Genomic DNA, 23,502 nt, shown 5'->3' with positions numbered 1-23,502 from the left:
ACACACACACACACACACACACACACACACACACACACACGGCCACAGCCAGAGAGTCTTTGCTAAATGAGCCATTTGACTGGTTTTACTGGATGGAAATTGAGGGCTTTTCAAACAGTGACAGATACAAATTACCCTGATTATGTTCTTAGGCATAAGTCACACCACTTCAGGATCACTCAAGGACAGCCACATACATACAAGCTAGAATTATGCTGCAGGAGTTCGTATAAACCCCTGCTCCTCAACAAAATTTGCATGACAATAAGATAACGGCTGCAGCCCCATCTCCCCAACGCTTTGGAATGGCACAGAGTGTTTCTCTCCAGGGCAAACAGAGGGAGCAAATCAACCAGAGGAAGGAAGGGATTTTTTTTTTTTTTTAAGCAATGCTCCAGCTCCACACCCAGATCGAGTTTCTCTACATCCCAGCAAACAACATCTCAGTCTCCCTTTTCTTCTCCAATGGGAAAGGCTCTACAGAACACAGTGCCATGTGATGCGGCCCTTGAGAGAGGAAAGCAAGGGAGGGATGGGGCTGCAGAGCACATGCATGTCACGTCCGCATGGCCACTTTGTCTTCACACACGGTGGCCACTTAGGGATGAGTCCGTGCCACCAGCCCCTCGGAGGTACTGTGCTGGCTGCCTTCACATGCACTCCTGGAAACTTCCATTAAGCCTGGCTGAAAGCACGTGCAGGCGCAGGGCAGGGAGCACGCAGCTGCAGGGCCGAGATTTCCGCAGCTCCCCTGTGGTCCGCCATCATCTGTCCTGGCTTCACTTGGGGAGCAAGGTGGCAGGGGCTTCTGAATCCAAACTGTAGCACTGAACAGTTGAACGCTCATTGAGTTAAAGTGTTAGTTTAAAAAACACATATGCATTTACATATATTTCACAGTTCAAACAATACGGCTTTGAAGAAGAGTTATGGCTTTCTGAAGGGAGGTCAGTTGGGTCCAGAAAGGGAATTTTCAGGCCACCAAGACCCTGCTTCACCCCTAAAACATGTGTGCAGAGCGTGGAAGCCTCAGGGAGGACCAGCTGTCCCCCAAACCTTGGGAAGAGGGACTGGCTCAGAAGCCTGCCACAGTGGGGCCAGGGTCCTGCCCGAGAAGGTGCAGGAGGGCTGGCAGGAGCTGTCACTTGGGATCCCAGCAGCACCCCCCGCGCCCCGCAAACGGCCACAGCACCAGGGGGCTGTGTCGCTGTGTCTGCTGCCAACGCCCTCCACACTCTTGCTTTGCCGCGGCCTTGGGTGACCCTCTGCCCAGGGCAGCTGCCACCTTCCGCACACCAGGTACAGCCCCCATGCTTGGGGCCTGGAGGGGAACGGAGCCCCTCACCGACGCTGGGCAAGGCATGAGGCCAGGGGTAAAGCTCAGGCCTGAACCACACTGCAGTCAGCATGACAACCCAGAGGGAAGAAAACACGAGGGCTTCAGGGGTGAGAGCAAGACACGGCTGTCTCCCCCTGCCCCTTGGGGAGCTTGGGCACCCAACCGGAGCTCACCACCATTCCATGTGACCCGGGGCATGCCTCCGTCACCTTCCTGGGCCTCAGTCCAGTCGGGATGCCACCACCTGCCTTACCCTCCTCCTAGGAACACAGCGAGGGCTGGTGAGAAATTAGATGATGAAGACGTGTAGAAAGTAGAAGTGCTCACTTTCATAAGAATATGAAAAAAATAGTCATATTCTTAAAATCACAAATAAATCCAGGCCGAGTCACAGCAGAGCCTGCCCTGGCCCCGGCTGAGATCCGCATCCCCCTCCCACGTGCAATAGAGACACAACAGGTGGAAGCAGAGGTGCAGGAAGAAGACACTCCGGCCACCACAACCAGCCCCGCTGCACGTCCCCTTTAAGACGGGAAAGTAGAAGGGGTGCCCTTCTCCCTCCTCCTCGGGGGCGGGGGGGGGGGGGCAGCAAATGTCAGAGGGAAACTAAGTCTGAAAGAGTGAGTTTGCCCATCTCATGAAGCCTATATTATCAGATAACGAACTAGTTCACCTGCCTGAACTTCAAGATAACTAAGGGCTAATCCTTTAAGCACCAAGACATCTATGAATGTGTTTTAAGTGTTTGGGGATGGAAATAATTCCAAGTGGATAAAACGCTTCTCTGCCTTCTTAAACACAGTCTACCTAACGTTGTTTGAGCGTTTTCGTCCCTCTACGTGGTTGTGGATACCGCAGGCTGGGCTGCTCTGAGGGGTCATTTGGTGCCCTTGGGGTTATTACTACATGTTGGGCCCTCCACTAAACTACTTGCCCCTCCACTAGCCTCAGATCACTTGGGATTTTCTGAGATGTATAGATTTGGTCTTTTTAATGCCATTATTATTAGTCTATTAGCTGCCACTTCTTGCTAAATCTAGCACCTGTTATCATTCTCTTAATTTGCTTTATTATTAGAAACCAGAATCAAGTTCACTAGATTTGAATTTAAAATTAAAGTGAATGCCTTGAGGGATTTGCTGTTAGCAAAATATTTGGTCTTTGATACAGAGTTTTATAGCAGCTACTTTGGGGGCTTAAAATTAATTTTCCTTTACCTGAGTCCACAGCTGCCTGGGGCTGAGCGAACTTGCTGGGTAAGTGGCCCTGGGAAGTGAGGTGTGCTTTGACCTTGTTTCAATAACACAGTAACTATTTCCTCCCTTAACAAATTTTTGTGGCTGAATGAGGAATTGTGAGCTGCCATGGGGATAAAGTGCTCGCTGGGACCACACTGCTGGGGGCATCTTCAGAGGGAAAGGGCAGGGGACTTGCCTCCAGTTGGAGACAGAAGAGATTGAGGCAGGTTCCAGGCACTAGCTCGCTGGTTGCAACTGGAGCCTTTTCCAGCGGAAGGTGGGAAAGGAAGGCGGAACATAATGCAGGTGTGAGCCCTGGGTCACATTAGCCCATTTCTGTGAGATGTTTCCTCATCACCACCTTCCTTTTTTGTTTTCCATGGGCATGGTAGGCAGAGTGCCTGGTCCAGCTTTGTGTTAAAGAGAGCACTGTTGTGCTCTGATCTTACCCCAACATCAGTTACAGGGTGACCCTCAGCTGGTCACAGGTTGGTTCCAAGCTCCAGAGACCCAACCCCTTAGCTCTGATCCCAGAATGCAGCCTGATCCTGGGCACAGATGAATTCTTAATTCAGGTACTCTGAGCCTACTAACCCTGGGAGAAGAAATCTATGTAACTTTGCTTTAAAAAGATTTCTAATGTTTATTTAAATGTTGAAAATGTTCAGAAAAAGAGCTGCTTGGTACCTTTCAGAAATCTCAAGCGTGAATCGATGCTCCCAACCCCTAACCAGGAAACAAATGCAGCAGAGCAGGGCTGAGCTTCTTACAATATCATGTAGAGCAGGGCTCCTCAACACGTAGTCCCAGGAGCAGCCTCAGCACCGCTTAGGAACCAGCGAGGAAGCTCCACGCCAGGCTCGTCAAATCAGACTCCAGGGAGGGGCCCAGGAACCAATGAGCTCTCCAAGTGATTCTGACACAGGAGCTGCTGACCTAGAACAACAGTTCTCAACCTCGGCTGCATAGTGGAATTATTTGGAGAGTCAGAAAAGCCCTCATACTCAGATCACACCTCAGACCAACTGGGTCAGAACTTCTGGGCGCAAAGTTCAGGCACGAGTGGGTCTTAAAGCTCTTCAGATGACGCCGATGTGCCACCAAGGCAGAGACCTTCTGCCTCAGGACAATGAGCCTCAACCACCGCGCAACAGAGTCACTCAAGGAGATTTTAAAAATAAGAATATGGGGTCCCATCCCCAGGCCAAGTGAATCAGATTCTCTGGGAAGATGAGGATCTGGAATGGGGGTGGGTTTTTTTGGTTTGGTTTGGTTTGGTTTTTTTTGCGGTACGCGGGCCTCTCACTGTCGTGGCCTCTCCCGTTGTGGAGCACAGGCTCCGGACGCACAGGCTCAGCAGCCATGGCTCACGGGCCCAGCCGCTCCGCGGCATGTGGGATCTTCCCGGACCGGGGCACGAACCCGTGTCCCCTGCATCGGTAGGCGGACTCTCAACCACTGCGCCACCAGGGGAGCCCATGGGGGTGGTTTTATAAAGATCCCCAGGTGAATCCAATGTGCATATAAGGTTGAGAACCATAATTCTAGAGGAAATAAAACTTTTACCTCAAAGCTGAGCAAGTCATTTAGTTGAAAAAAAATGAGTTACTTGGTTGCCAAGGGAACCGTCCCCCTACTGGAAGGAGAGACAGTCACTGATTTCTGGCTTTTGTGCCAAGAGCTAAGTCACGGTAATGTATTTATGTATGTATGTATGTATGTATGTTTGTCTCTCTCTCTCTCTCTCTCTCTAGTGAAAAAAAGAAGGCTCACTGAAGAGACCATGCAGGGGAAATATCTAAACACTTATAGAAGCTGTGCTGTTGCCTCTTAGGACACTGGCTGGCCAGCACAGCTGAGCCAATCTAGCAAAGCAAGACCAGGTCTGTTCTGACCCTCAGCAAAGGATGCTGAGGCTGCCAGAAGCTAGGGACCAACCAAGGGCCCAGGACAACTGCTCCAGGCAAAAATCAAAATCAGAATCCTATTATAGGGACACTAAAAACAGTTCATGTCATTTGAGAACAGCTTATATCTAAATGATTCTACATGAAATAAGCCAGTCGCAAAAAGTCAGATATTGTACAATTCCATTCATACGAGGTCCCTAGAGTGGTCAAATTCAAAGAAACAGAAAGCAGAGTGGTGGTTGCCAGGAGCTGGGAGGAGGGGAAATGGGGAATTGTCCTTTATTGGGTATAGAGTCTGAGTTTTGCAACTAAAAAAGAACTCGAGATTGGCCGCACAACTTAACACTACTGAACTGTACACTTAAAAATGGCTAGGATGGTAAATCTCATGTATATTTTACCATAGTTGAAAAATAGAAAAAAAAAATCTCTGATAGTGTCGAGGCCAAAACAGATTTCATAAATCTTATAGATTCCTGAGCAGTTAATTTTTGTTGCTAATTTAATAGTGGACTATATTTTATGTTCATATTTCCAGAACTCGCTGAAGTTATGTGCCAGATTCTTGGTTTTGCTCTTTTATCACTTAAGACTCCAGTCTGAATATCAAGCCAGACGTCACCACTCACCTGGCAGTAGCCACTGACCCACAAGCGGTGCAGAGCCCAGTTCTCCAGCCGACATGGGCTCTAAGACCACCCACCGGGGGATGTCACAGTGCTGGTTGCTCAGCATCACCACCCCTCCCCCAGGCTCTGAGTCCAGAGGCAGGGGTTTTAACAAACACTCAGGGGATTCTGATATAGGTGATCTACAGTCTACCCTTTGAAGAACACACTGCTTTATCAGGACGCCTTGTAGGATGTAATCAACCTCAGACTGTCCTGGCTTGACCAGCCCTCCAAAGAACAAGAGAACAGGGCACACCCTGGGCTTCAGCACACCCCGAGCCTGGCCTCACCTGGCTGTAAGCCACAGCCAGCCTCCTCCTAGAAGGGTGCCCTGGTTGCAGGGAGAGCGGCCAGGGTGTGTGTTGAACTCAGAGCAGCACCGTCCCCTCCCCACAGGGAGACCCCCAAGCTCCTGCCTTCCACTGGGCAACTGGAGTGGACATTTTGCAAAGCTCAGCTCATCTGTTTCCCAGCCGATAAATAAAGCACTTTGCACTTGTTCTTGAGCCATTATTGAAGTCCCTCGTGTACTTCTACCCAGCCTGTACCTCGGCACAGCAGTTTCAGATCCTGACAAATCTCTATGGTTCTGAAGGAGGGAAGGACAAAAAGAAAATCTTTCCCTCTTTTGTTTAAACTAGAGAAAGAGGGTTGAAGAACAGGCAAGAAGCAGACGAGAAAGATTATAATGGGAGGAGGCAAAAAGAAGGTAGCGGAGACTGGGTGATGGAACCAACAAGCAACTGCAACAGGGACATTTCAGCCTCCTGCGTCCCAAACTCCCCAAAAGCAGGTGGGCAAGTCTTTGTATAGCTCAGTGCTTCCCACACAGAAGGTACCAGGCAAAAAAATAATGAGCAGAGTACTCTCTTAAGCTGACAATTACCCCAGGGTGTTACTCGGTTTATTAATGGGGTCTCCTGAACCACTGGAACCCACCAGCTAACAGAGACCCCATTGCTATAGTTAACACATGGCTCTGTGCCAGTGCTGAGGGCCCCAAGATGAGCCAGATACAATGCATTCTCCTGGGGAAAGGACAGACCCTCGGCCAAGGACACACGTAGTATGCTGTGAGGACGTCTTAATAGAAGTCAGTGATGGTTGCTACAGAAGCACAGAGAGTGCCCAGCCCAGCTTCGCAGAGGGGAAGAGGCGGGGACCATCACCTGACATTATCTGCAAAAGTGGTGGGGTAAAGGGGAGGAGGGAGGAGGTTGGAATGTGGAGCCACTCCAGGCATTTCCAATAGCTTGTGCAAAGGCACAGCACCTAGAGGAGTATTAGAGGGATGGTGCTGGCAGGAGGGTCTCTGGAAAGGTGAGTGAGCCAGCTTGGGACATACTCTGCACATCTGGGTAGGGAATCTGGACTATATGGTATAAGATGGCAACGGGCTCCACCAAAGGTGTTTCCAGAAGTTAATTCTCTGGAAGCAGAACGGTCAGTCAAAAGGGTCTGAGTTAGGGCAGTGGCAGAAGCAATGCAGGTAGGGAATGAATTCAAGGGATATCTATGAATCAGAATTGATAAAATTTGGTGAACAAATAGACATAGAAAGTGAAGAAGGAAGAGCCAAGAGTGACCCAGGTTTGGGGCTGAAGGGCCATTGATGTGGTAGAGCCATTCAGCAGGGGAAGAAAGGAGGAAGAGGGAAACTGCTCTCTGCGTGTCTAGTTTGTGCCGGCACTGTGCTAGGCATTGTGCAACCCTATTCCACAGCTGGTGAGGCTGGTATCCTGGCCTCAACCTCAGATGATGAGTCAGAGCCTCCAGGAGCTTTGGTAGCTCCCCCAAGGTCACTAGTAAGTAAGGGCACATGACTTTGAACCCAGATTGCCCTTTTAACTGTACCAGTTGAGGACATGTTGAGGTCTGAGATGCTGAGCAGGTACAGACATTCAGACGGCCATGGCAAGCGTGTTCCTGATGTTCCAAGGGAGAAATGGCCTCCAGGAGACGGGTGTAATATGCAAGGACAGGAGAGATGTGAGGCTGCGAACAGATGTGATTTCTGCAGAAATGCTCCTGGAAAGAGAGAGGAACCCTGAGGAAGCTTCACGGAAGATGAGTCCACAAAGAAGCCTGAGCAGGAGCGTTCAGAGAGGAAAGTCGGGGGAAAGTGGTTCCTTATAAAAAAACAAAAAGGAAGAGAGGACTCAAAAGACCAGTGTGGTCACCCTGTCACACGTCACATGGATGTTGAGGATGAGGCCTGACGTGGATCCACTGCTTTGACAATTACAGTCATTCTGCCAACCTTCGGAATTCAGGACTGACCCCGGCATGGCCAGGTGTTCCTCTCGTGCTAACTGTCCCTGAGCCCAGACTTGCTAGCACTCAGCTCAGCTCCGACGTGTGCCTGGGGGACTCAGTTCAGCATCTGGACATGCCCACCGGACCATAAGCTCCAAGAGGGCTGGGGCTACATTCTGCTCATCACTAGTTCAACGGCCCCTCGCACGATGCCCAGCACAAAATGAGCGCTCAGTAACAATGTGCTGAATGCCTGGCTGAAGCCAGCTCTGTGCTGTCCTTCAGTCGTCAGGAAGTGCTGCCACTGCTTCCCCCCTTCTCCACTTACTCAGCAGAGTCAAGGGCAATGGGCGCCCTGCTCTCTGCAGCACCAGGTGATTAGTGGGCAGAGCTGCCGCAGCAGCAGTGCTGAAACAGTCTCAGAGGCCACATCTGACCTTGCGCCACCTTCCTTTTTGCTTGGGTGAGCACCAAGTCGTTTACTTGTTGTTGCTGCCTTTCAAGCCTGGAGCAGTAAGCTTAGCACAAAGGAAGACGCGATGGTTGCTTTGTTTTGGGGAATTGATTTCCCTTATACAAGAGTGTCACTGGTAGTCTGCATGGTGGGATGGGGGTGGAGTTGCGAGGAAAGTGGTGGGGTGGGGCTTCCTGAGTCAACACCCAGGTCTCTTCGAGCCTTTGAAAGGGTGCATTGCCTACAAACACTGGCTGCAGGAGAAAAGTGTAGCCTGGCAGTCAGGAGGCTGAGTCCCAGTTGAGTCACTAGCCGGCCATGTGGCCTTGGGCAAGTCCCCCAACGTGCTAACTTTTAATATGCACCCCTTCTGCAAAATGTGGAGACGGCCTCAACTCCCCTGCATACATTGCACTGTGGGTGCATCTGTACTGCGGCCAGGGCCAGGGCTGGGTGGGTGGGGGAGCACCTACAAGCAGCCTCCCTCCTGGACCCATAACAGCCTCCCAGAGCACTGTCCCTAGAGCGGGGCCCAGCACCACCCTACAGTGGCCTCTCAGTCAGGACCCCTCTTGTTCCAGCCCTGGTGACACTGGTTAGGAAGCAGCTAAGACAGGTTTGGAGCACAGGCTTTGGGGTTCTACAGACGCGGGTGCGGTTTCCTCCACCGGGTGCTTGGCCATCAGCCAGACACTGAACGGCTCTGAGCCTCAGTTTCCCCACCTGCCCAATGGAGTCTTCTTACCCAAGGGGGTTTTGTGATGATCACAGGAGACAGTGCAAAGAAAGTGCCCAGTGTAGGGCCTGACACAGAATAAGCGTACAGTAAATCTTAGCTATTATAATAATAAATATTATTTATGGCTTAGATCCATACATCATTAGTACTTCCAAAAACTTAAATAAAATTAAAGATTACAGAGACCCTAGGGGTATTTTTTAAGCCTTTAGTTGTAGAGATGAAGAAACGGAGATCCTAAGGGAGGGGAAGGGACTTGCCCTAAGACCCAGCGACTTAAACAGGACCGAGAGCAAGGAGTCCAGCTCCTTCACAGGATGGGTCATGAGGCTCCATCCCCAGCCCCTACAAGGGACCTGGCTGGGGCAGGCACCAGCCCATGACACCCTTGGCTGTGAGAACCATGGTATTTGACTCACCAAGGCTCTTGCCCCCAAACACTGCCCCATCTGGAACATAAACAGAGGGCTTCTGGCAGAGGGTTCTGTCCTCAGCAGGCATTCAACAGAGCCCCTGGCACGACTTGACCCAGGCCACCTCCCTGTTCTGGGCCTGTTTCCTTATGTGGGACAAAATGGTCTTTAAGAGCCTTCCAGTTCTGACATTCTGTAGTTTCAAGAAAGGGGCTCAATTAACCACAAACAAGTGGCTGGAAACCTCAGTTAACTGGAATCTTTCCAGCCATTCCTTCCTTGGGAGAAACAGGCAGAGCACAGGGAAGCATAACCACCCACCGTCCTTAGTAGTGTTTCCTGGTTCGCCAAGTGCTTGGGCCTAATTTACCTCATTGGCTACTTCCTGGCTCTGCAGACAAGCAGACGGGTTCAGAGCAGCCCCAGGTTTTCCCAGTGAGGACCAGAGCTCAGAAGCAAGGCCAGCATCTAGAGGAGTGTCGTGCATGGAGTACTTGCTCTATATTGGCCCACCAACATGAAATCCAGGCAAGAGGAAGGGGTTCTGCCCTGGATGGGGAGCCTGGGGGCCCGGGACAAGGCCTGTGCCCACCTGTCTCTCACCAGCTGGGCCTATTGCTCTGCCTGTAAAATGAGGTGATCAGATGAAAGGTCCCGTTCCCTGCTGTGCTCTCACAGTCCCTCCCCCTCTGAACACCCAGTGGGCGGGGCCAGAATTTGCCTATGGTCTGCCCTCCACTCCTAGAAGACAGAGATACTGCCTTTATGTGTCACCTTGTCTTCCCAAGCCCAGCCCCAAACCAAAGCAGAATAGGCTTCTGGAAATATTTATGGGAAGGAGGGGAGAAAGGAGGAAGGGAAGAAGGGTGAGAGCAAAGAAGGGAGGGGGGAGGGAAGGAGGGAGGAGGGAGGGAGCTGAAGGTCTTTCAGGACTAATACTCTACGATTCCACAAAGCTAAATTCTAAGGCAATTCATACCACGCAAAATTCTAAGGCAAAACACCACGGGGGAAGCAAAGGGATGTGAAATGACATGTGAACCCCTTTTAGGCTAGGTCCAGCTGACTTCCCAAAGCAGAGGCCCTGTGGGTCCGTGCGTGTGAAGGCCACCAGGCTGAGTGCTGTGGGAAGTCCCGCCTTTACAGTAGAACCTCAGTGATGCTGGTGTCAGAGACCATGGCTCACTTCCATCGCTAAGCTCACAAGTCACATGTCAGCGTTTTCCAGTCTGGAGCCTTACGGTTCCAATTCAGGAACATTATACAGCAGGATTGTGCAGTATTCAGGAACACACAGAGGGATGGATCTTATAAATAACTCCTGGTTAAAACAGAGCTGAAGATAGGGAGACAGAAGAGGAAGCAAGTCGCTAAGCACTTATTGAGTCGGTAACATTGGCTTGGAAACCTTAGTGCAAATGGCTGGTCTGGTTTATTTCCTTCTCATCAAAAGATCAAACGCAGGATTGAACTTGGAGGCGCCAAGACTTATGTGTGTGCCTGCGGATGCGTTTGAAGGGTGTGGCTCTCCTTGGCTGACGGTGTCTCGGCGAAGATTGGAACACACAGGCCTTGCATCAGATCTCACAGTGCCGCTTGATGGACTCGGTTGGTGGAACCTTGGTTGGTAATCCCTGGACCTCTCTGAGCCATTGTCCCCACAGGAAGGTCTGGCCGCTGGGTTGGCCTCTAAGCTCTGAGGTTCTCTACAACAATTCAGGGCTGAGGCCTGGGTATAAGGCTCAGGAACCCAAAATCCTGAGTTAAATCTTAACCATGCTCATATGTCCTGTCTCCCTCTTTTCCGTTCCCGCTGGGGCCTTCCTTTAGCTGCAAAGAGGCCATACAGTTTGTGCTCTCTTGGTTGCTAAAACTGAGTGGAAATGTGCTTGATTCACTTGCAATCCCCAGGGCCGCGACCTTGAGCTGTGGCCCAGCAGCGCGCTACCCATGCGCAGGTGGGGGGCGCTCGGCATGGAGCTGACTCCGCCTGGCCCCCAGCCCAGCCTCCCAGCCCACAGGACCCAAGCCCGAAGCCGAGCGTCCGAGGGCGTGCCAGCCTCAGCGCCAGGCCTTCGCCCTGCCCTGCGGGTGGGCGGGCGAGGAGGAGCGAGGTTCCGTATGCCGGGCTGGCGGGCAGCCTGCGCCGCCCTCAGCAGCAGTTGCAGGTGCCCGTGTGCACGCGCAGGATGCCGCGGCTGTGCAGGTGCAGGAAGTTGAAGATCTCGGAGGGCATGGCGTGGAAGCCCGGGCGGGGCTTGACGTTGTCATAGTAGTGGTGGGTGATGTAGAGGCCCGAGGGGTTCATGGGGAAGGCCCAGAAGCCGAACAGGTGCACCTCCTCGCACAGTTCCAGCGCCGCCGTGACCAGGATGAGGCCGGTGCTGATGCGCTTGGCGCGCACCCCGAGGCTAAGCCAGTAGCGCGACACGTTGACCAGGTACTGCGGGTGGAAGTAGTACACGGCCTGCGGCGACTCGAAGTCGTCCAGCACGTACTTGACGCGGATGGACACGTCGGTGTTGCGCGTGTTGTAGAATGCAGGCAGCAGCACGGACGCGTTCTCGTACACCTGCAGCACCCGGTAGAAGGGCCGCCGCCACTTCTCCAGCTTGTGGAACCTGGCGGGGGCGCAGGGTGAGACGGGGCCCCGGGAACCCTCCGTTTGCCCCACCCCTGCACCCTGGCGTCTTTTCAAAGGACGTAGGAGCCCCTCAAGGCCACCCCCCCCCCTTTCGGCTCAGTCACTTAGCAGATGAATGTCCACCTTCCTCCGGGACGGTTATATTTTTGTAAGTGAGTGCCGGAGAGGGCAATCTGGACCCAAAGGGACAAATATCTAGTGTGTGGTTGCAGGGGAAGGGTAATACTTAACCCATACGGCTGAGGGTGCCCGGGGCGGGCTCAGAGGGGAAGGGGTGAGGGAGTGGAGGCTTTCCCTAGAGCCCTCAGGACTCACCTGTCCTGCCTTCCCCAAGGATTCACCTGTCACTGCCTTCCCCCAGTGAAGAACACCAAACCAGCTGCCTGTCCTCTGAGCCCTTCCTCCCCTCGCTCGCCTTTCTCTTTACACTTGAACAGCCCTCCCAGCTGGCTCACTGCGCACCTCTCTGAATGCTCCCTCACTCAGCTGACTCCTTGTAAATGTGCCCGGACATCTGACCGGATTTAACAACTCCCCCTCCTCTTACCCTTCATCTGACCTGGAGGTGTGACTATGCCCCAGTTGGAGTTTTAACCCCATCAGCCCCTCCCCCAGGCCTCCCAGACAGACCCCAGGAGGGGAGTCAGGAGCGGGGGTTGAGGTCTTTGCATGAGGCTTCTCCCCACTGCCGGGCGGACACACTGTGTAGGGAGCTGCCTGCCCCCGTCACACACTGGAAAGCTCTCTGGCCCATCTCTAGGGAAAGAGAGTCTAGACCAGTGCTGTCCAAAAGAAATATAATGCAGGCCACAAATGTAATTTTAAATGTTCTAGGAAGCACATTTAGAGAAGTAGAAAGAAGTAGGTGAAATTAATTTTTACAGTAGATTTTATTTAACCTGATATACCCCGAATACTATCATTTTAATATGTAATCAATATAAAAATGTAATAAGGCACGGCCCATCCTCTTTCTCATATTAAGCTTTTAAATCAAGTGTGTGTGTTGCACTTACAGATGGCACATCTCAACTGGATCATGCCCTGTGGCCACACATGATGAATGGCTATCATATTGGACAGCACAAGTTTAGAAAGAGGGCCACTGACCTCTCTGTGATGATGCTGGGGTTCACCGTGACCACATCTGTCTTCACCCCTACATCCATGGTGTACTTCTCCGAGATGGGGGGTAGGTTGCACCTGCAGAAGAGATGAGGCAGCCCGACTGCATGTGGTATGTCATTCTAGATAGAGCTGGGGAGCTGGGGTGTGGCGAAGAAAGGGCTGGTGATCATGTGGGCAGAGGGACACAGAGGAAACCAGCTGGGTGGAATCTTCGTGCCTGGGCATGGAAGGGCAAGTTCAACCCCTTCCCTCACCAACCCTGGGTGACCCAATGGTTGTAGATCCATGACCCATGAGATCCCACTGCAGCCTCAACCCAAGTCTCTTTGCTTTAAACTCTCATTTTCAACCTATCTTCTTCACCCAGGCTAAAGAGGTAAGTGAGGGTCCCCAAAGAGATAAGAAGGCCTTCTACATAAGGAAGAAGAAATACAAGGACAAGTGTCTAGCTTAGGTAAGGCCAGGGTGAAGCTCACATTGGTGTCAGCCACAAGACTACCCTGGTTCCAAGCGGTGCTTCCAGAAGAGTGGAACCCAGCCAGAGAGGTGGCTGCCCAGGCAACCTCACCAACAGATCTGCATGACCCCTGGGAGTCCTCAGTGTCTTCACATCTATTATGTTATTTGCTCCCATTCTGCAGATGTGGAGACTGAGGACCTGAGAGATTCAACCCCTTGCAAGGGACAGAGCTAAAGGGGGAAGGGACAACCCAGAGCATGAGGTCTGCAGGGGTGGGGAGTGGGGAGTAATCACGTAAATGGCAGCACTAGCAGGCTGGGGAACCAGAAAGGGGGCAGGCACGGAGGGGGAGGGCCATGGGGGTAGAAGTGGCAGGTGCAGACCCGGGGCAATTCTTACCGGAAGACAAAGTCGGCGCTGTTGATCTCCCTCCCGCAGCGGCTGTTCTTTAGGATGCCCCCATTGCCCACCACGGCACATTTCTTAAATTGGGACCGGTAGTAGGGCATGTCCTGGGGAGACAGGGGCACAGCTGTCAGAGGCGATGCCCCCCCGCCTTCATCTGGTGCTCTCACCTCTGCGCCCACGTCCACCTCCACTCCTCGTAGCCTCACAAGACAGCCTTGTAGTAAATGTGGGAGAAAAGTGGTTATTCCACTTTGCAGATGAAAAGAGAGGTCAAAAGCTTCGTTCTCAGTTCCACGGGCAATTAGGAATGAGCTAGAACTGGAAGCCAGATCTCCACAGCCTTTTTCAATAAGCCCTGGGATGCCTCCGGTTTCCAGAAAGACGAGAGTACGAGTTATGGCTAACCCTGCTTGCCTTTGGTTTTCCCAATGGAATCCCAGCTTCTTTTACTTCTAATCCACATATTTTAATGGTTAATGCAGACCTTCTGGGAGATGACAGCAGCAGAGATGTGGCAGAGCCACCAGGGACCAGGGCCCTAAACCTAGTCCTCACCCCTTTCAGCTCAGGGTAAGGTACAGACCCTCCCTCTGCTCCATGGGGAGGGCACAGGCCTGGGATAGAAAGGTCATATAGACTGGGACAGATGCCAGGACTTGGTAGCAGCAGAGACAACTGACGGGAGTGGGCAAGCAAGGCCACACCAGGGGAGCAGTGAGAGGCAGGGACACTGCGATCTCTGTCAAGAAAAAGCGTTGAGCACAGAGAGCTCAGGACTCACTCTAGTAATGATGACAGCCACGGGGGCACTGGGAGGGAGCAGCCCCCAGCGCTCCAACCTGGTCATACCTCGGCTGGTGGTGTTACCTTGGTCTGGGCGCTGGCTGCCCACAGAGACTCCCTGGGCATGCTTTCTAGGGGACCACAGGCAAGTAGGCAGGAAAAAGCAAATACTGGCCTGATTAGGAGACCTGGTTCTAGGCCACGTCCCCATTCTAGGCCTCGTGGGCATCCTGAGGCAGGTGGGACCAGGCAGGCTCAGGGCACGAGTGTAGACCTGGAGTCCAGGGTAGGGTGACCAACCATCCCAGCTGGCCCAGGACTAGGGCACTTTGCTTGGGATGCAGGACTTATATTTGGTCAAACCAGGATTGGGCACCCTAGTCAACGGACCCAGTTCAATCCTGGTTTTGCCCCACAATGAGGTGAGGAAACCACGGACAAGTGTTTTGAGCCCTTGGTGACTTGGTTTTGTAAATTTTGTAAAGCTTATTACAAATTAAACTTTGTAATTTGTAAAATAAGAATAGTAACGTGTATCTCCTGTGACTCTACATTTGAGATGATGTAAAGCAGAGCTTCTCAACTTGGCACTACTGATACTTTGGAGCAGCTCATTCCTTGTGGCGGGGCTGGCTGTGCAGTGTAGAATGCGTAGCGGCATCTCTGGCCTCTTCCCACTAGATGCCAGGAGCACCCCCCCCCCGCCGTCATGACAAGCAAGAGCATCTCCAGACGTTGCCAAATGTCTCCACCTCCCTGCCCCCCACGTTGAGAACCACTGGAGTAGATGAAAAGCTTACCCACTGCAGTGCTTGGCACAGAGGTGTCTCTGCAAGGGGACCAGGTGGTTATTATGGGATGGCCCTGAAGTTACCCGCCATCTCTGTCACGCAGAGGCTGCCGGGCAGCTTTCCTCCTATCTCACACCAGCTGGCCAGCCCTGCGTGACAGTGGCCCTGGTCAGCACCTGGGGCTTACGTTGGAACCAAGTGCCAGACAAGTGTCACGGAAAATCCCAGTACAATGGGATCATCAGCAATTAGGCTAAATCCAAAGGAGATGCTGCACCTGTCTGTGGGAGACTGTCCTTCCTCATGGCACATTTTCCCTGGAGGGCCAGGCTCCGGGAACCGGGACAGGGAAAACAAGGGCGTCTCATGGCCAGTGGGGGGAACTGCACTGTTTGACTTTGACCAGAGAAAGAATAAAAACAAAGTCTTTTTTGGAGAGATCATCAAGGGCTTTTTATGTTCTATGTCAGTGTTTCTCACACTTCTGTAAATCAAAAACTACCTGGGTACTTTCTGAAAATACACATTCTTAGCTCCATCCCAGAACCACAGAATCAGAATCTTCAGGGTCAGGGTAGGAGCCCAAGAAGCTGCATATTTTTCAACGCCCCCCCAAAAAACTCACCTTAGGGAAGTTTGGGAAATACTTCTACATCACATGCTCTAATTCGGGGGTGGTAAATTACGGCCTGTGGGCCACATCTGACCCTCCACCTATTTCTGTACAGCCAGCAAGCTAAGAATAGATTTTATATTTTTTCAAGGGTGGGAAAAAAGAATACTTTGTGATGTGTAAAGCATATAAAATTCAAATTTCAATGTCTAATGGGAACTAAAGCGTTATTGGGATCCAGCCACACTCTGTTGCTTACTCGTGTCTGTGGCTGCTTCATGCTAGAACGATAAAGGTGAGTAGCTGTGACAGAGACCATATGGCCTGCGCGTTTGGCAACCCCTGTTCCACTTCCCTGGGCCTCAGTGGCCCATCCCCATGGCCCTCCTTGCATCCATATGTTATACCTGAGCTGTATGTCACCCACTGGCATTACCTGCAAGTTCACCTGCTGTCACCAGTCTCACGTTCCAGGCCTTGAAAGACCCACCTCGTAAAGACGACTCACACCCCATCGTCCTCCAGCGCTGCTGTGGGAGGGTATGTTTGACACCCGTCCACCTCCAGCTCCTCCCCATTGCTCCCCTCCCCCCCCCAGGCCCAGTCATACCAGTGCACTCTGGTGCTCGGAGCAAGAAGTAATTATACTCCAATAAAGATATTTAAATAAATAAAAAAGAATGCAGGGAACCCCTGGGCTTTACTTCATTAGCACTCCCCGGAGCAGGGCAGCCCAGCCCCGCACATTTCATCCAGCAAGAACTGAACCCGCCCCACCCCCTAGTTTGCTAGAACGCCAGCAGTTCTACAAACTGGACCCACTAAACCCTGCCCTGGGCTGGCACTCTCCAGGGGGTGCCTATAAACACCTTGCATGGAATCTTCCTCTTCAGGTGGTAACCATCCTCATCCGCTGAACATACAGGCTCCAGGGTCCCTGCTCCAAGGGTCTGGTGCAACGACTAGGCCAGAAGCGCCTGCCTGTGCCTGGGTTCTGTGATCTGAGCACTTTGCTCACGTGGGCCACTCATTCTGTGGTCCCCCTGGCCAAGGAGCCTCGTGCTGGCCCTGAATGAACAGCCTCCCTCTAGGCTTCTCATAGGTGAAGGAAAAAATCATAATAAACGTCTCTCTTGTTTAAGTCTCTGATATTTTGGATTTTCTGTTCTAAGCAGCCAAACCTATTCCTAGTCCAAACCCCAGTGTTACAGACAGTGAGAGTGGAGCCTTGAAAGACAAAAAGGACTGCCCAAGGTCAGCCAATACGAGATCAACCTTTCAGCGCTTTACTTTGTATGGTTTGCGCTTTCTCGTGCACACAACCTTTGCATGTACATTTTTTTAAAATTATTAATTAATTTATTATTTATTTTTGGCTGTGTTGGGTGTTTGTTGCTGTGCGCGGGCTTTCTTTAGTTGTGGTGAGCAGGGGCTACTCTTCGTTGTGGTGCACGGGCTTCTCATTGCGGTGGCTTCTCTTGTTGTGGAGCACGGGCTCTAGGCGAGCGGGCTCAGTAGTTGTGGCTCCAGGGCTCTAGAGCACAGGCTCAGTAGCTGTGGCGCACGGGCTTAGTTGCTCCACGGCATGTGGGATCTTCCCGGACCAGGGCTCGAACCTGTGTCCCCTGCATTGGCAGGTGGATTCTTAAGCTCTGCGCCACCAGGGAAGTCCCTGCATGTACATTTTTGCTCTTGTGCCTCCCTCGGGTTGGGGACAAATGCTTAATCCTGCTCCCAGATAGCTTCGGGATGTTCTCTGCAAGCAAGGCAATAACCAAAACTTCACAACCACTTTCTTGCCAACAGTCATTCAAATAACAGCCAGTTGGCATTCTTTGTGCTCCGACAGAACCCCCAGGAACCCCGGAGGACGGTCTACTGAGCCTACGAGAATGGCAAGCCAGGACCAGGACAGCTGGGTGCAAGGCACAGCTGAGTGATGCCACGCCACACGGGCATGGCCACAGAGGGCCCTACTGGGTCAGCTCCATTGTCCCACCCGGACCGCCCTGCCCAAAGCAGCACCTTGGGAAACATGTGGAAGATCTCCCGGTTGATGTGGTAGATGCCGCTGGTGTCCACCTCATACTTGAGTTTCGTCCCCAGGGGCGTGTTCTTCTGGGTGGTGAAGAGGAAGGAGGGGGCATTGCAGCACCTGGACAGAGTGGACCTGCCGGGCAGGAGATAGACAGAGAGAGACCAGTGACACAGGGCAGAGCAGAGCCTCTCAGAGAACAGAGGGGTCATGGAACTGAGGTCCCTTGGGGAGGCCAGGGAGCGCTATACTTTCCCACCCACCCCTGCCCCTGCCCCCGCACCTCTGCTTCAATACTCCTCCCAGTGCCCAAGCCTTTCAGGGTCCAGCCTGGTCTCCCTCTGTGAGCTCCCAGCTGCCCTGTCCCCACTGGCCGCATTGGCTTCCAAAGGCCCAGAGCACAGACTGGGCATCCCTCGCTTCATCATCTGTCAACTCCCTCTCCACTTGAACGAAAGCCCCTGCGTGGCAGGGACCCTGCCTCTCTGGATCCTGCACAATGTTGGACACGTGGGGGTCAACTACCAAAGTCCTGCCAACTGCGGGCTGAAGCATTCCCCACATGAGATTTCACAAGAGCCGCTAAGCCTTCTACTGCTTCTCAGAAATGCTTCTTTATCCGGCTCTAAAGGAAAACACAGGCATAAGAGCTCTTCCTTGGTTTTTGGCCCCCATATCTGACTCTAGACAAGGCTAACCCTGTCTGATGGGGTCAAAAAGCAAGACATACACAGTCAACAGAAATGTGCCATTTCAGTGATTTACAAACTGTCTTAGGAACACGGGAGGGTCAGAAATTGGGGTGGTGGGTTGATACTGGATGACTGCCTGCAGAAAGTGGATCCTGGCTTCCAGAAGTTTTAAGGAGTTCATTATTTAAAAAAAAAATCGCTGTGGTTTTCACTGACAAAAACACTCGAACATGAGCTACAGAAAGGTTAGAGCTCAGACGATGCAAGCAGCCTTAAAAAGACAGCCTTCAAGGGAGAGTGGGGCTGTGAGGCAGGCTTGGGAACTAGCCAGGCCAGAGAATCCCGATTTCCTCTTCTCTGCAGCTGGTGTTCCGCCCGGCAATGTATTCTCCCAGGGTGCCTGCAAGGCTTGGTGATGGGGTCAGATCCTAGGCACACGCTGCTCCCCTATCCTGGGGACCCAAAGCCCCACCCTGGCTGCAGAGGGGCTGGATTTGACAAAGGATGCAAAATGCCACCCTCTCACAGGGGGCTGTGAGCCCACGAGGACCCACTTTCTCCACAAACAGCAGCAGGGGGCCAGTACACACTGGCCTTTGGCCCCCAACACTGGCTCTGGGCACAGTTACATCCAGCCTCTGGGCAGCCCTGGGAGGAACGGAACGCCATCCCCATGGAGTCTGGATGATGACCACTAACTAAAGTTGAAGACGAGCTTTCTGGAAAACCCACACCGAAGGTGTGGCATGGACACCAACCTGGTGTCAGGAGGCCGGGCTTCTAGTTTCTGCTCTGCCCCCACCAGCTGTGGGGCTTCGGGCAGGTCTCTTCCCCTCTCTGAGCCTCCGTTTTCTCAACTGTAGAATGCAGGGCTGGCTCTTCTGACCCTCTGTAATCCTGTGACTCCAGATTGCCAAAGGAAGGCTGCACCCATTGTTTTTTGTGACTTTATCTCTTGCAGGGGCTTCACTGGGGAGCTCAGTTGGCTGCTGGCCATAGAGAGCGGTCTCTGCTGGGGAGGGTTGGGTTTTAAAATGTGACTGAGGCTTCCCAGGGGCAAGGCCACAGGCCTGGCCAGGCAGGAGCCATAGGTCAGCATTACAAACCAGCATCTGGCTGGTCCAGAAACTCATTTTGTCAGCCCACTGGCGAGTACCCAAGGGAGGGAGACTGACAAACTAACCAAGCTCACGAGCGACTGATATATAAACCAGAATGCCAGAGTGTCCATTTGTAAGCAGCAGGCGGGGGAGGGCCTCTGTTACAGTATTCCTCTCACTGGAATGCTCATGCCTGTGTTCTAGCATACTCCCGCATCCCACCCCACTTCACTGCACCATGTTCTTGCACCTAAATTAAGAGTCTCATCATCATTCAATGAGCTTGTAATGAGAGCAAAGGGGGACGACCAACTGGCCTTGAAGCTTTTCCCATTCAGAGCATAGCAAGACTGGATGTCACTTCTCTTTCCCCCACCGCCAGAAAGGTCTCAGCTCCCCCAGAGCCTCTCCCCAGATCGTGCTGGCTGATCCCTGCCAAAGGCTCCCCCGCGGATCCTGGTTTTTCTCTTGCCACATCATTTTCCCGTTGCTACATTATTTCCTTAGGTATGTGAATCCCACTGGCGAGGCTTCTGGACAACATCCTCTGGCATCTCACTGACCTTGTCCATGCTGAGTTCGATTTCAGCGTGCCCTCAGTGTGCTTGGGCCTCCCCGTCATGCACCACCCTCAGTATCGCTTCGCTCTAAGGGCGGAACTGGGGCTGTGTTTACAGCACAGACCTCGGACCCGTGGCCCACATTCTAGTCTATGGTACGTGGGTCTCTGCAAACTACTGCCAGGCCTTAGCTGGGTTTCTGCAGTCTCCTAGAGGCATCTGGTTGGGGGCTGCTGGCACCTGCAGCACGTTCCTAAAACGTGCCACTTAAAACTGCCTCTCAACTTGGCCCAGAATTGCAACAAACTGGAACAAATGACTTATACAGAAAATACAAAATACTTAGTGTTATTTGCTTTTCACAGCTTCCCGTGTAGGATTCCTTCATGCAGATGGCTCTTCAGCACATTCAAACTACAGCCTGAGTTGCTAAAATCCAATTTATACACACATTCCCAGGATTCTGTCAATTCCATTCAATAAGGTCTACCCTGCACTAAAAACATACCATTAACTCCTAGAATTTTAGAGTGGAGAGGCCCCTATAGCTCACCACTAATCACAGAGACTGTCTGGGCATCTGCTAGGCTCTCAAAGACAGGAGAACATTAAGATACAGCTCTTGCCTCCTGGGAGCTTATAACCTGTCAGTTTCGGTTAGAGAGCAGTTAGGGAATAAGCTACAGCAGGGCTCAAGTGGCTGGTCTAGGCTGTAGAAGCCCAAGCGCTCTGAGAAGGAGAGGACTGCTAAGTTAGAGCAGCTGCCCGAGGAGCAGGGTGGGGAACGGGGTGAGGCCATGCAAGATGCTTAATGTACCTGAACGCACGGGCCTCCTGGAGACCTCAAGCACCTCACCTCACAGTCAGGGGCTGTACTGGAGACAATAGCACTGACCACACAGGGCTGCTGCTAGGACTAAGGGCAGGGACATGCGGACAACACTCAGCAAGATGCCAGCCTCAGCCTGGGTGCTGAGTCAGAACCTCCCCGCTCCCAGATTCCAAAGCCCAATCAGAGCCAGCTCTGGGGAAGATGTCCCTGGGGGCTGGCCTTGCAGGACGAGGGAGCTCTGAAGAGGTGCCTGGGAGGACCAAATGAACAGAAGGGCTGGGGAGCACAGGCGAGTCATAGATACTTGAACTGGTTGGCTTCAGAGATGTTCATCGCCCATTTGCACATCTGGAGGCTCTTCCACCTGTCGAACAGCTCCAACTGCTTCACCCTTGGGAGTGGAGGACAGAGAGTGCATGAAAGGGCCAGGCTGAACAACGTCATCATCCCCAGACGTGCTCCCTTCCTCTTCCCCCTTATGCCAAATCCCGGGCTGGTCCCTTGTGTTAACTGTATTTTCTAATTTGCTATACTCTTGATTCTCTGACATCTGGGGACTTGTGAATTCCTAGAGATAGCAAACCACTCTCCTGCAAGCATGCCTTCCATACACACCTCAGCTAGCCCAGAGCCCACACCTTCAATCACCTCCTTTATGAACAGAGCCACTAGTCCCTGCCCTCATCAGCCCAGAGCTAAGGATCAGACAACCAGGGGCAGTCCTTATGCCCCAAAGCCCACTGAAATTATTCAAACCAGCCAGTCGTGAACCTTTTATCCTGCCTTGTCCATTCCTTTCCACAAAAACCACAATAAAGGGTCTCACCTCTGCTTTCCCCTCATCCCTTTGCCTCCTGACCAACCCTGGTGCTTCCCCATGTGTCCCTGCATGGTGTGCCATGCCTCCTGTCTCTAGGAATCTGTGAGCATAAGAACGTCTTCCTTCACAATAGCCTTTTGCATGTCTGTGTGTCTTACTATATGTGATCAAAACAAATCCCGGCACATTTTAAAACACCTTCCTCACATGCCCACCCCCAAGGGCCTTCACAGTTCTCCCAGGAACATCTGCCTATAGAGGGTGTAAGACCACTTCCCTAAGGTCTGTAGATCACCCCACACTGTGCTCAGCACACAGTAGGGCTCATTGCAAAGGCACAATGCCCTTCTCTTTCTCTTTTCTCAAGGGCAGATCACAATTTCCAGCGACAGAGAAGGAGAGGTGAGAAGCCTTTTGTCTGAACCACCATCTGCAAGGCTTTATGCCAGTTGGGTTTAGACATCTCAGCGTTGTGACATCCCAAAGCACTCCCTGGAAAGGGAATGTCTAAATCATGTAGGATTCTTCCTTTGACTGAAACCAGCAAAAAGAATTGGATCATGGAACCCTTTTCCCATTGAGCGGTGCCTCTGACTGGAGTTCTCAGGAATGCTGGGAGATGCTGGACAGACCATACGTTCCTTAAAGGCAGAGCCATGACTTTTGTCTCCTGACCTCCCACATTCCCCATCCCACAGTTAGGCATTATACAGTTGTCCAGGGTTACCTGGCTGTGGCCCGGTTCAGATGCTGGCTTGTCTTGGACACTGATGCAAGGGGAGCCCTTTAAAGGTCATTCTGGTTTGGTCATGAATGGGAAAGTGACAAGCCCCCAGGAGCTGAGTGTTATCAAAAAACTACCATTAATTGTGGTTCTTACTTTGAGGTCCACCAAAGATCTTAAGGAAACCTATGAACCCTCTGAATTATAGGCAAAATCCCCTGTCTGTCTACCCATGTGCACATCTTAGGGAAAATCTGAAGCTTTCATCAGCTTCCAAAAAAGGTGCATGATTTCAAAAAAAGGCAAATACTTAACTGTAAAGTAAAAAAACAGGTTCATTCTGCAGAGCTGTGTCCCCCTGTGTTTAACTGGAGGGGGAAACAGTTGTTCCCAAACTAGGCAAGCCTCACCTACAGAGAGAGTATATGACTGGTGCTGGGAGGAATGATTGCAGGAAAAGTCATACAGGAGAGTGACTAAGTACATAGATTTTGGAACCAGAAGGGGAGTTGGGCCTCAGACCCAGTTTAGGCACTTCCTAACTATGGGACCTCAGGCAGGCTATGTGACTGCTCTGAGCCTCAGTTTTCTCGCCTAGAAAATGGTCATAACACTAGATTATTGCTCACCCACCCAGATTTGTTAAGACTACTAACTAAGACGATGCAATAAATGACTAAGAATGGTGTCTGGCACGTGCCCTACAGATGTAAGTTATTATTACTGTTAAACTAAGTTGTCTTGACAATGCTGACTCACAGCCCCCTGGACTTTCCCCTTCTGTAAAACCCATAACCTGTCATTACCTATGCCTGATACTTCCCACTAAATAGTAAATACCCTGGGGCAGGGGATCATGCCTGACTGTGACTCCAGTGCTAAGGCACATAGC

General features: G+C 51.9%; 1 protein-coding gene across 3 annotated transcripts in view; it reads right to left on the bottom strand.

Moving 5' to 3' along the window:
- Positions 1-23,502, bottom strand: part of ST8SIA5 (ST8 alpha-N-acetyl-neuraminide alpha-2,8-sialyltransferase 5) — a 79,416-nt gene that overhangs the window by 6,722 nt on the left and 49,192 nt on the right. For 2 of the 3 annotated variants that reach the window (XM_012531705.3, XM_004266066.3), the window contains 5 exons: positions 21,371-21,457; positions 17,873-18,017; positions 13,652-13,764; positions 12,775-12,867; positions 5-11,641 (listed from right to left, as the gene is read on the bottom strand). In XM_012531705.3, the coding sequence (XP_012387159.1) occupies positions 11,173-11,641; positions 12,775-12,867; positions 13,652-13,764; positions 17,873-18,017; positions 21,371-21,457 (907 nt within the window). In that variant the 3' untranslated portion in view covers positions 5-11,172. The remainder of the gene's footprint in view (positions 1-4; positions 11,642-12,774; positions 12,868-13,651; positions 13,765-17,872; positions 18,018-21,370; positions 21,458-23,502) is intronic. The other variant, XM_049697888.1, reaches the window with a different exon arrangement.

The sequence above is a fragment of the Orcinus orca genome, chromosome 15 (genome assembly GCF_937001465.1).
Source record: "Orcinus orca chromosome 15, mOrcOrc1.1, whole genome shotgun sequence".
Taxonomy (NCBI): Eukaryota; Metazoa; Chordata; class Mammalia; order Artiodactyla; family Delphinidae; genus Orcinus; species Orcinus orca.
The sequence above is the reverse complement of the archived record's forward strand: the minus strand, read 5'-3'. Positions and strand labels throughout refer to the sequence as shown.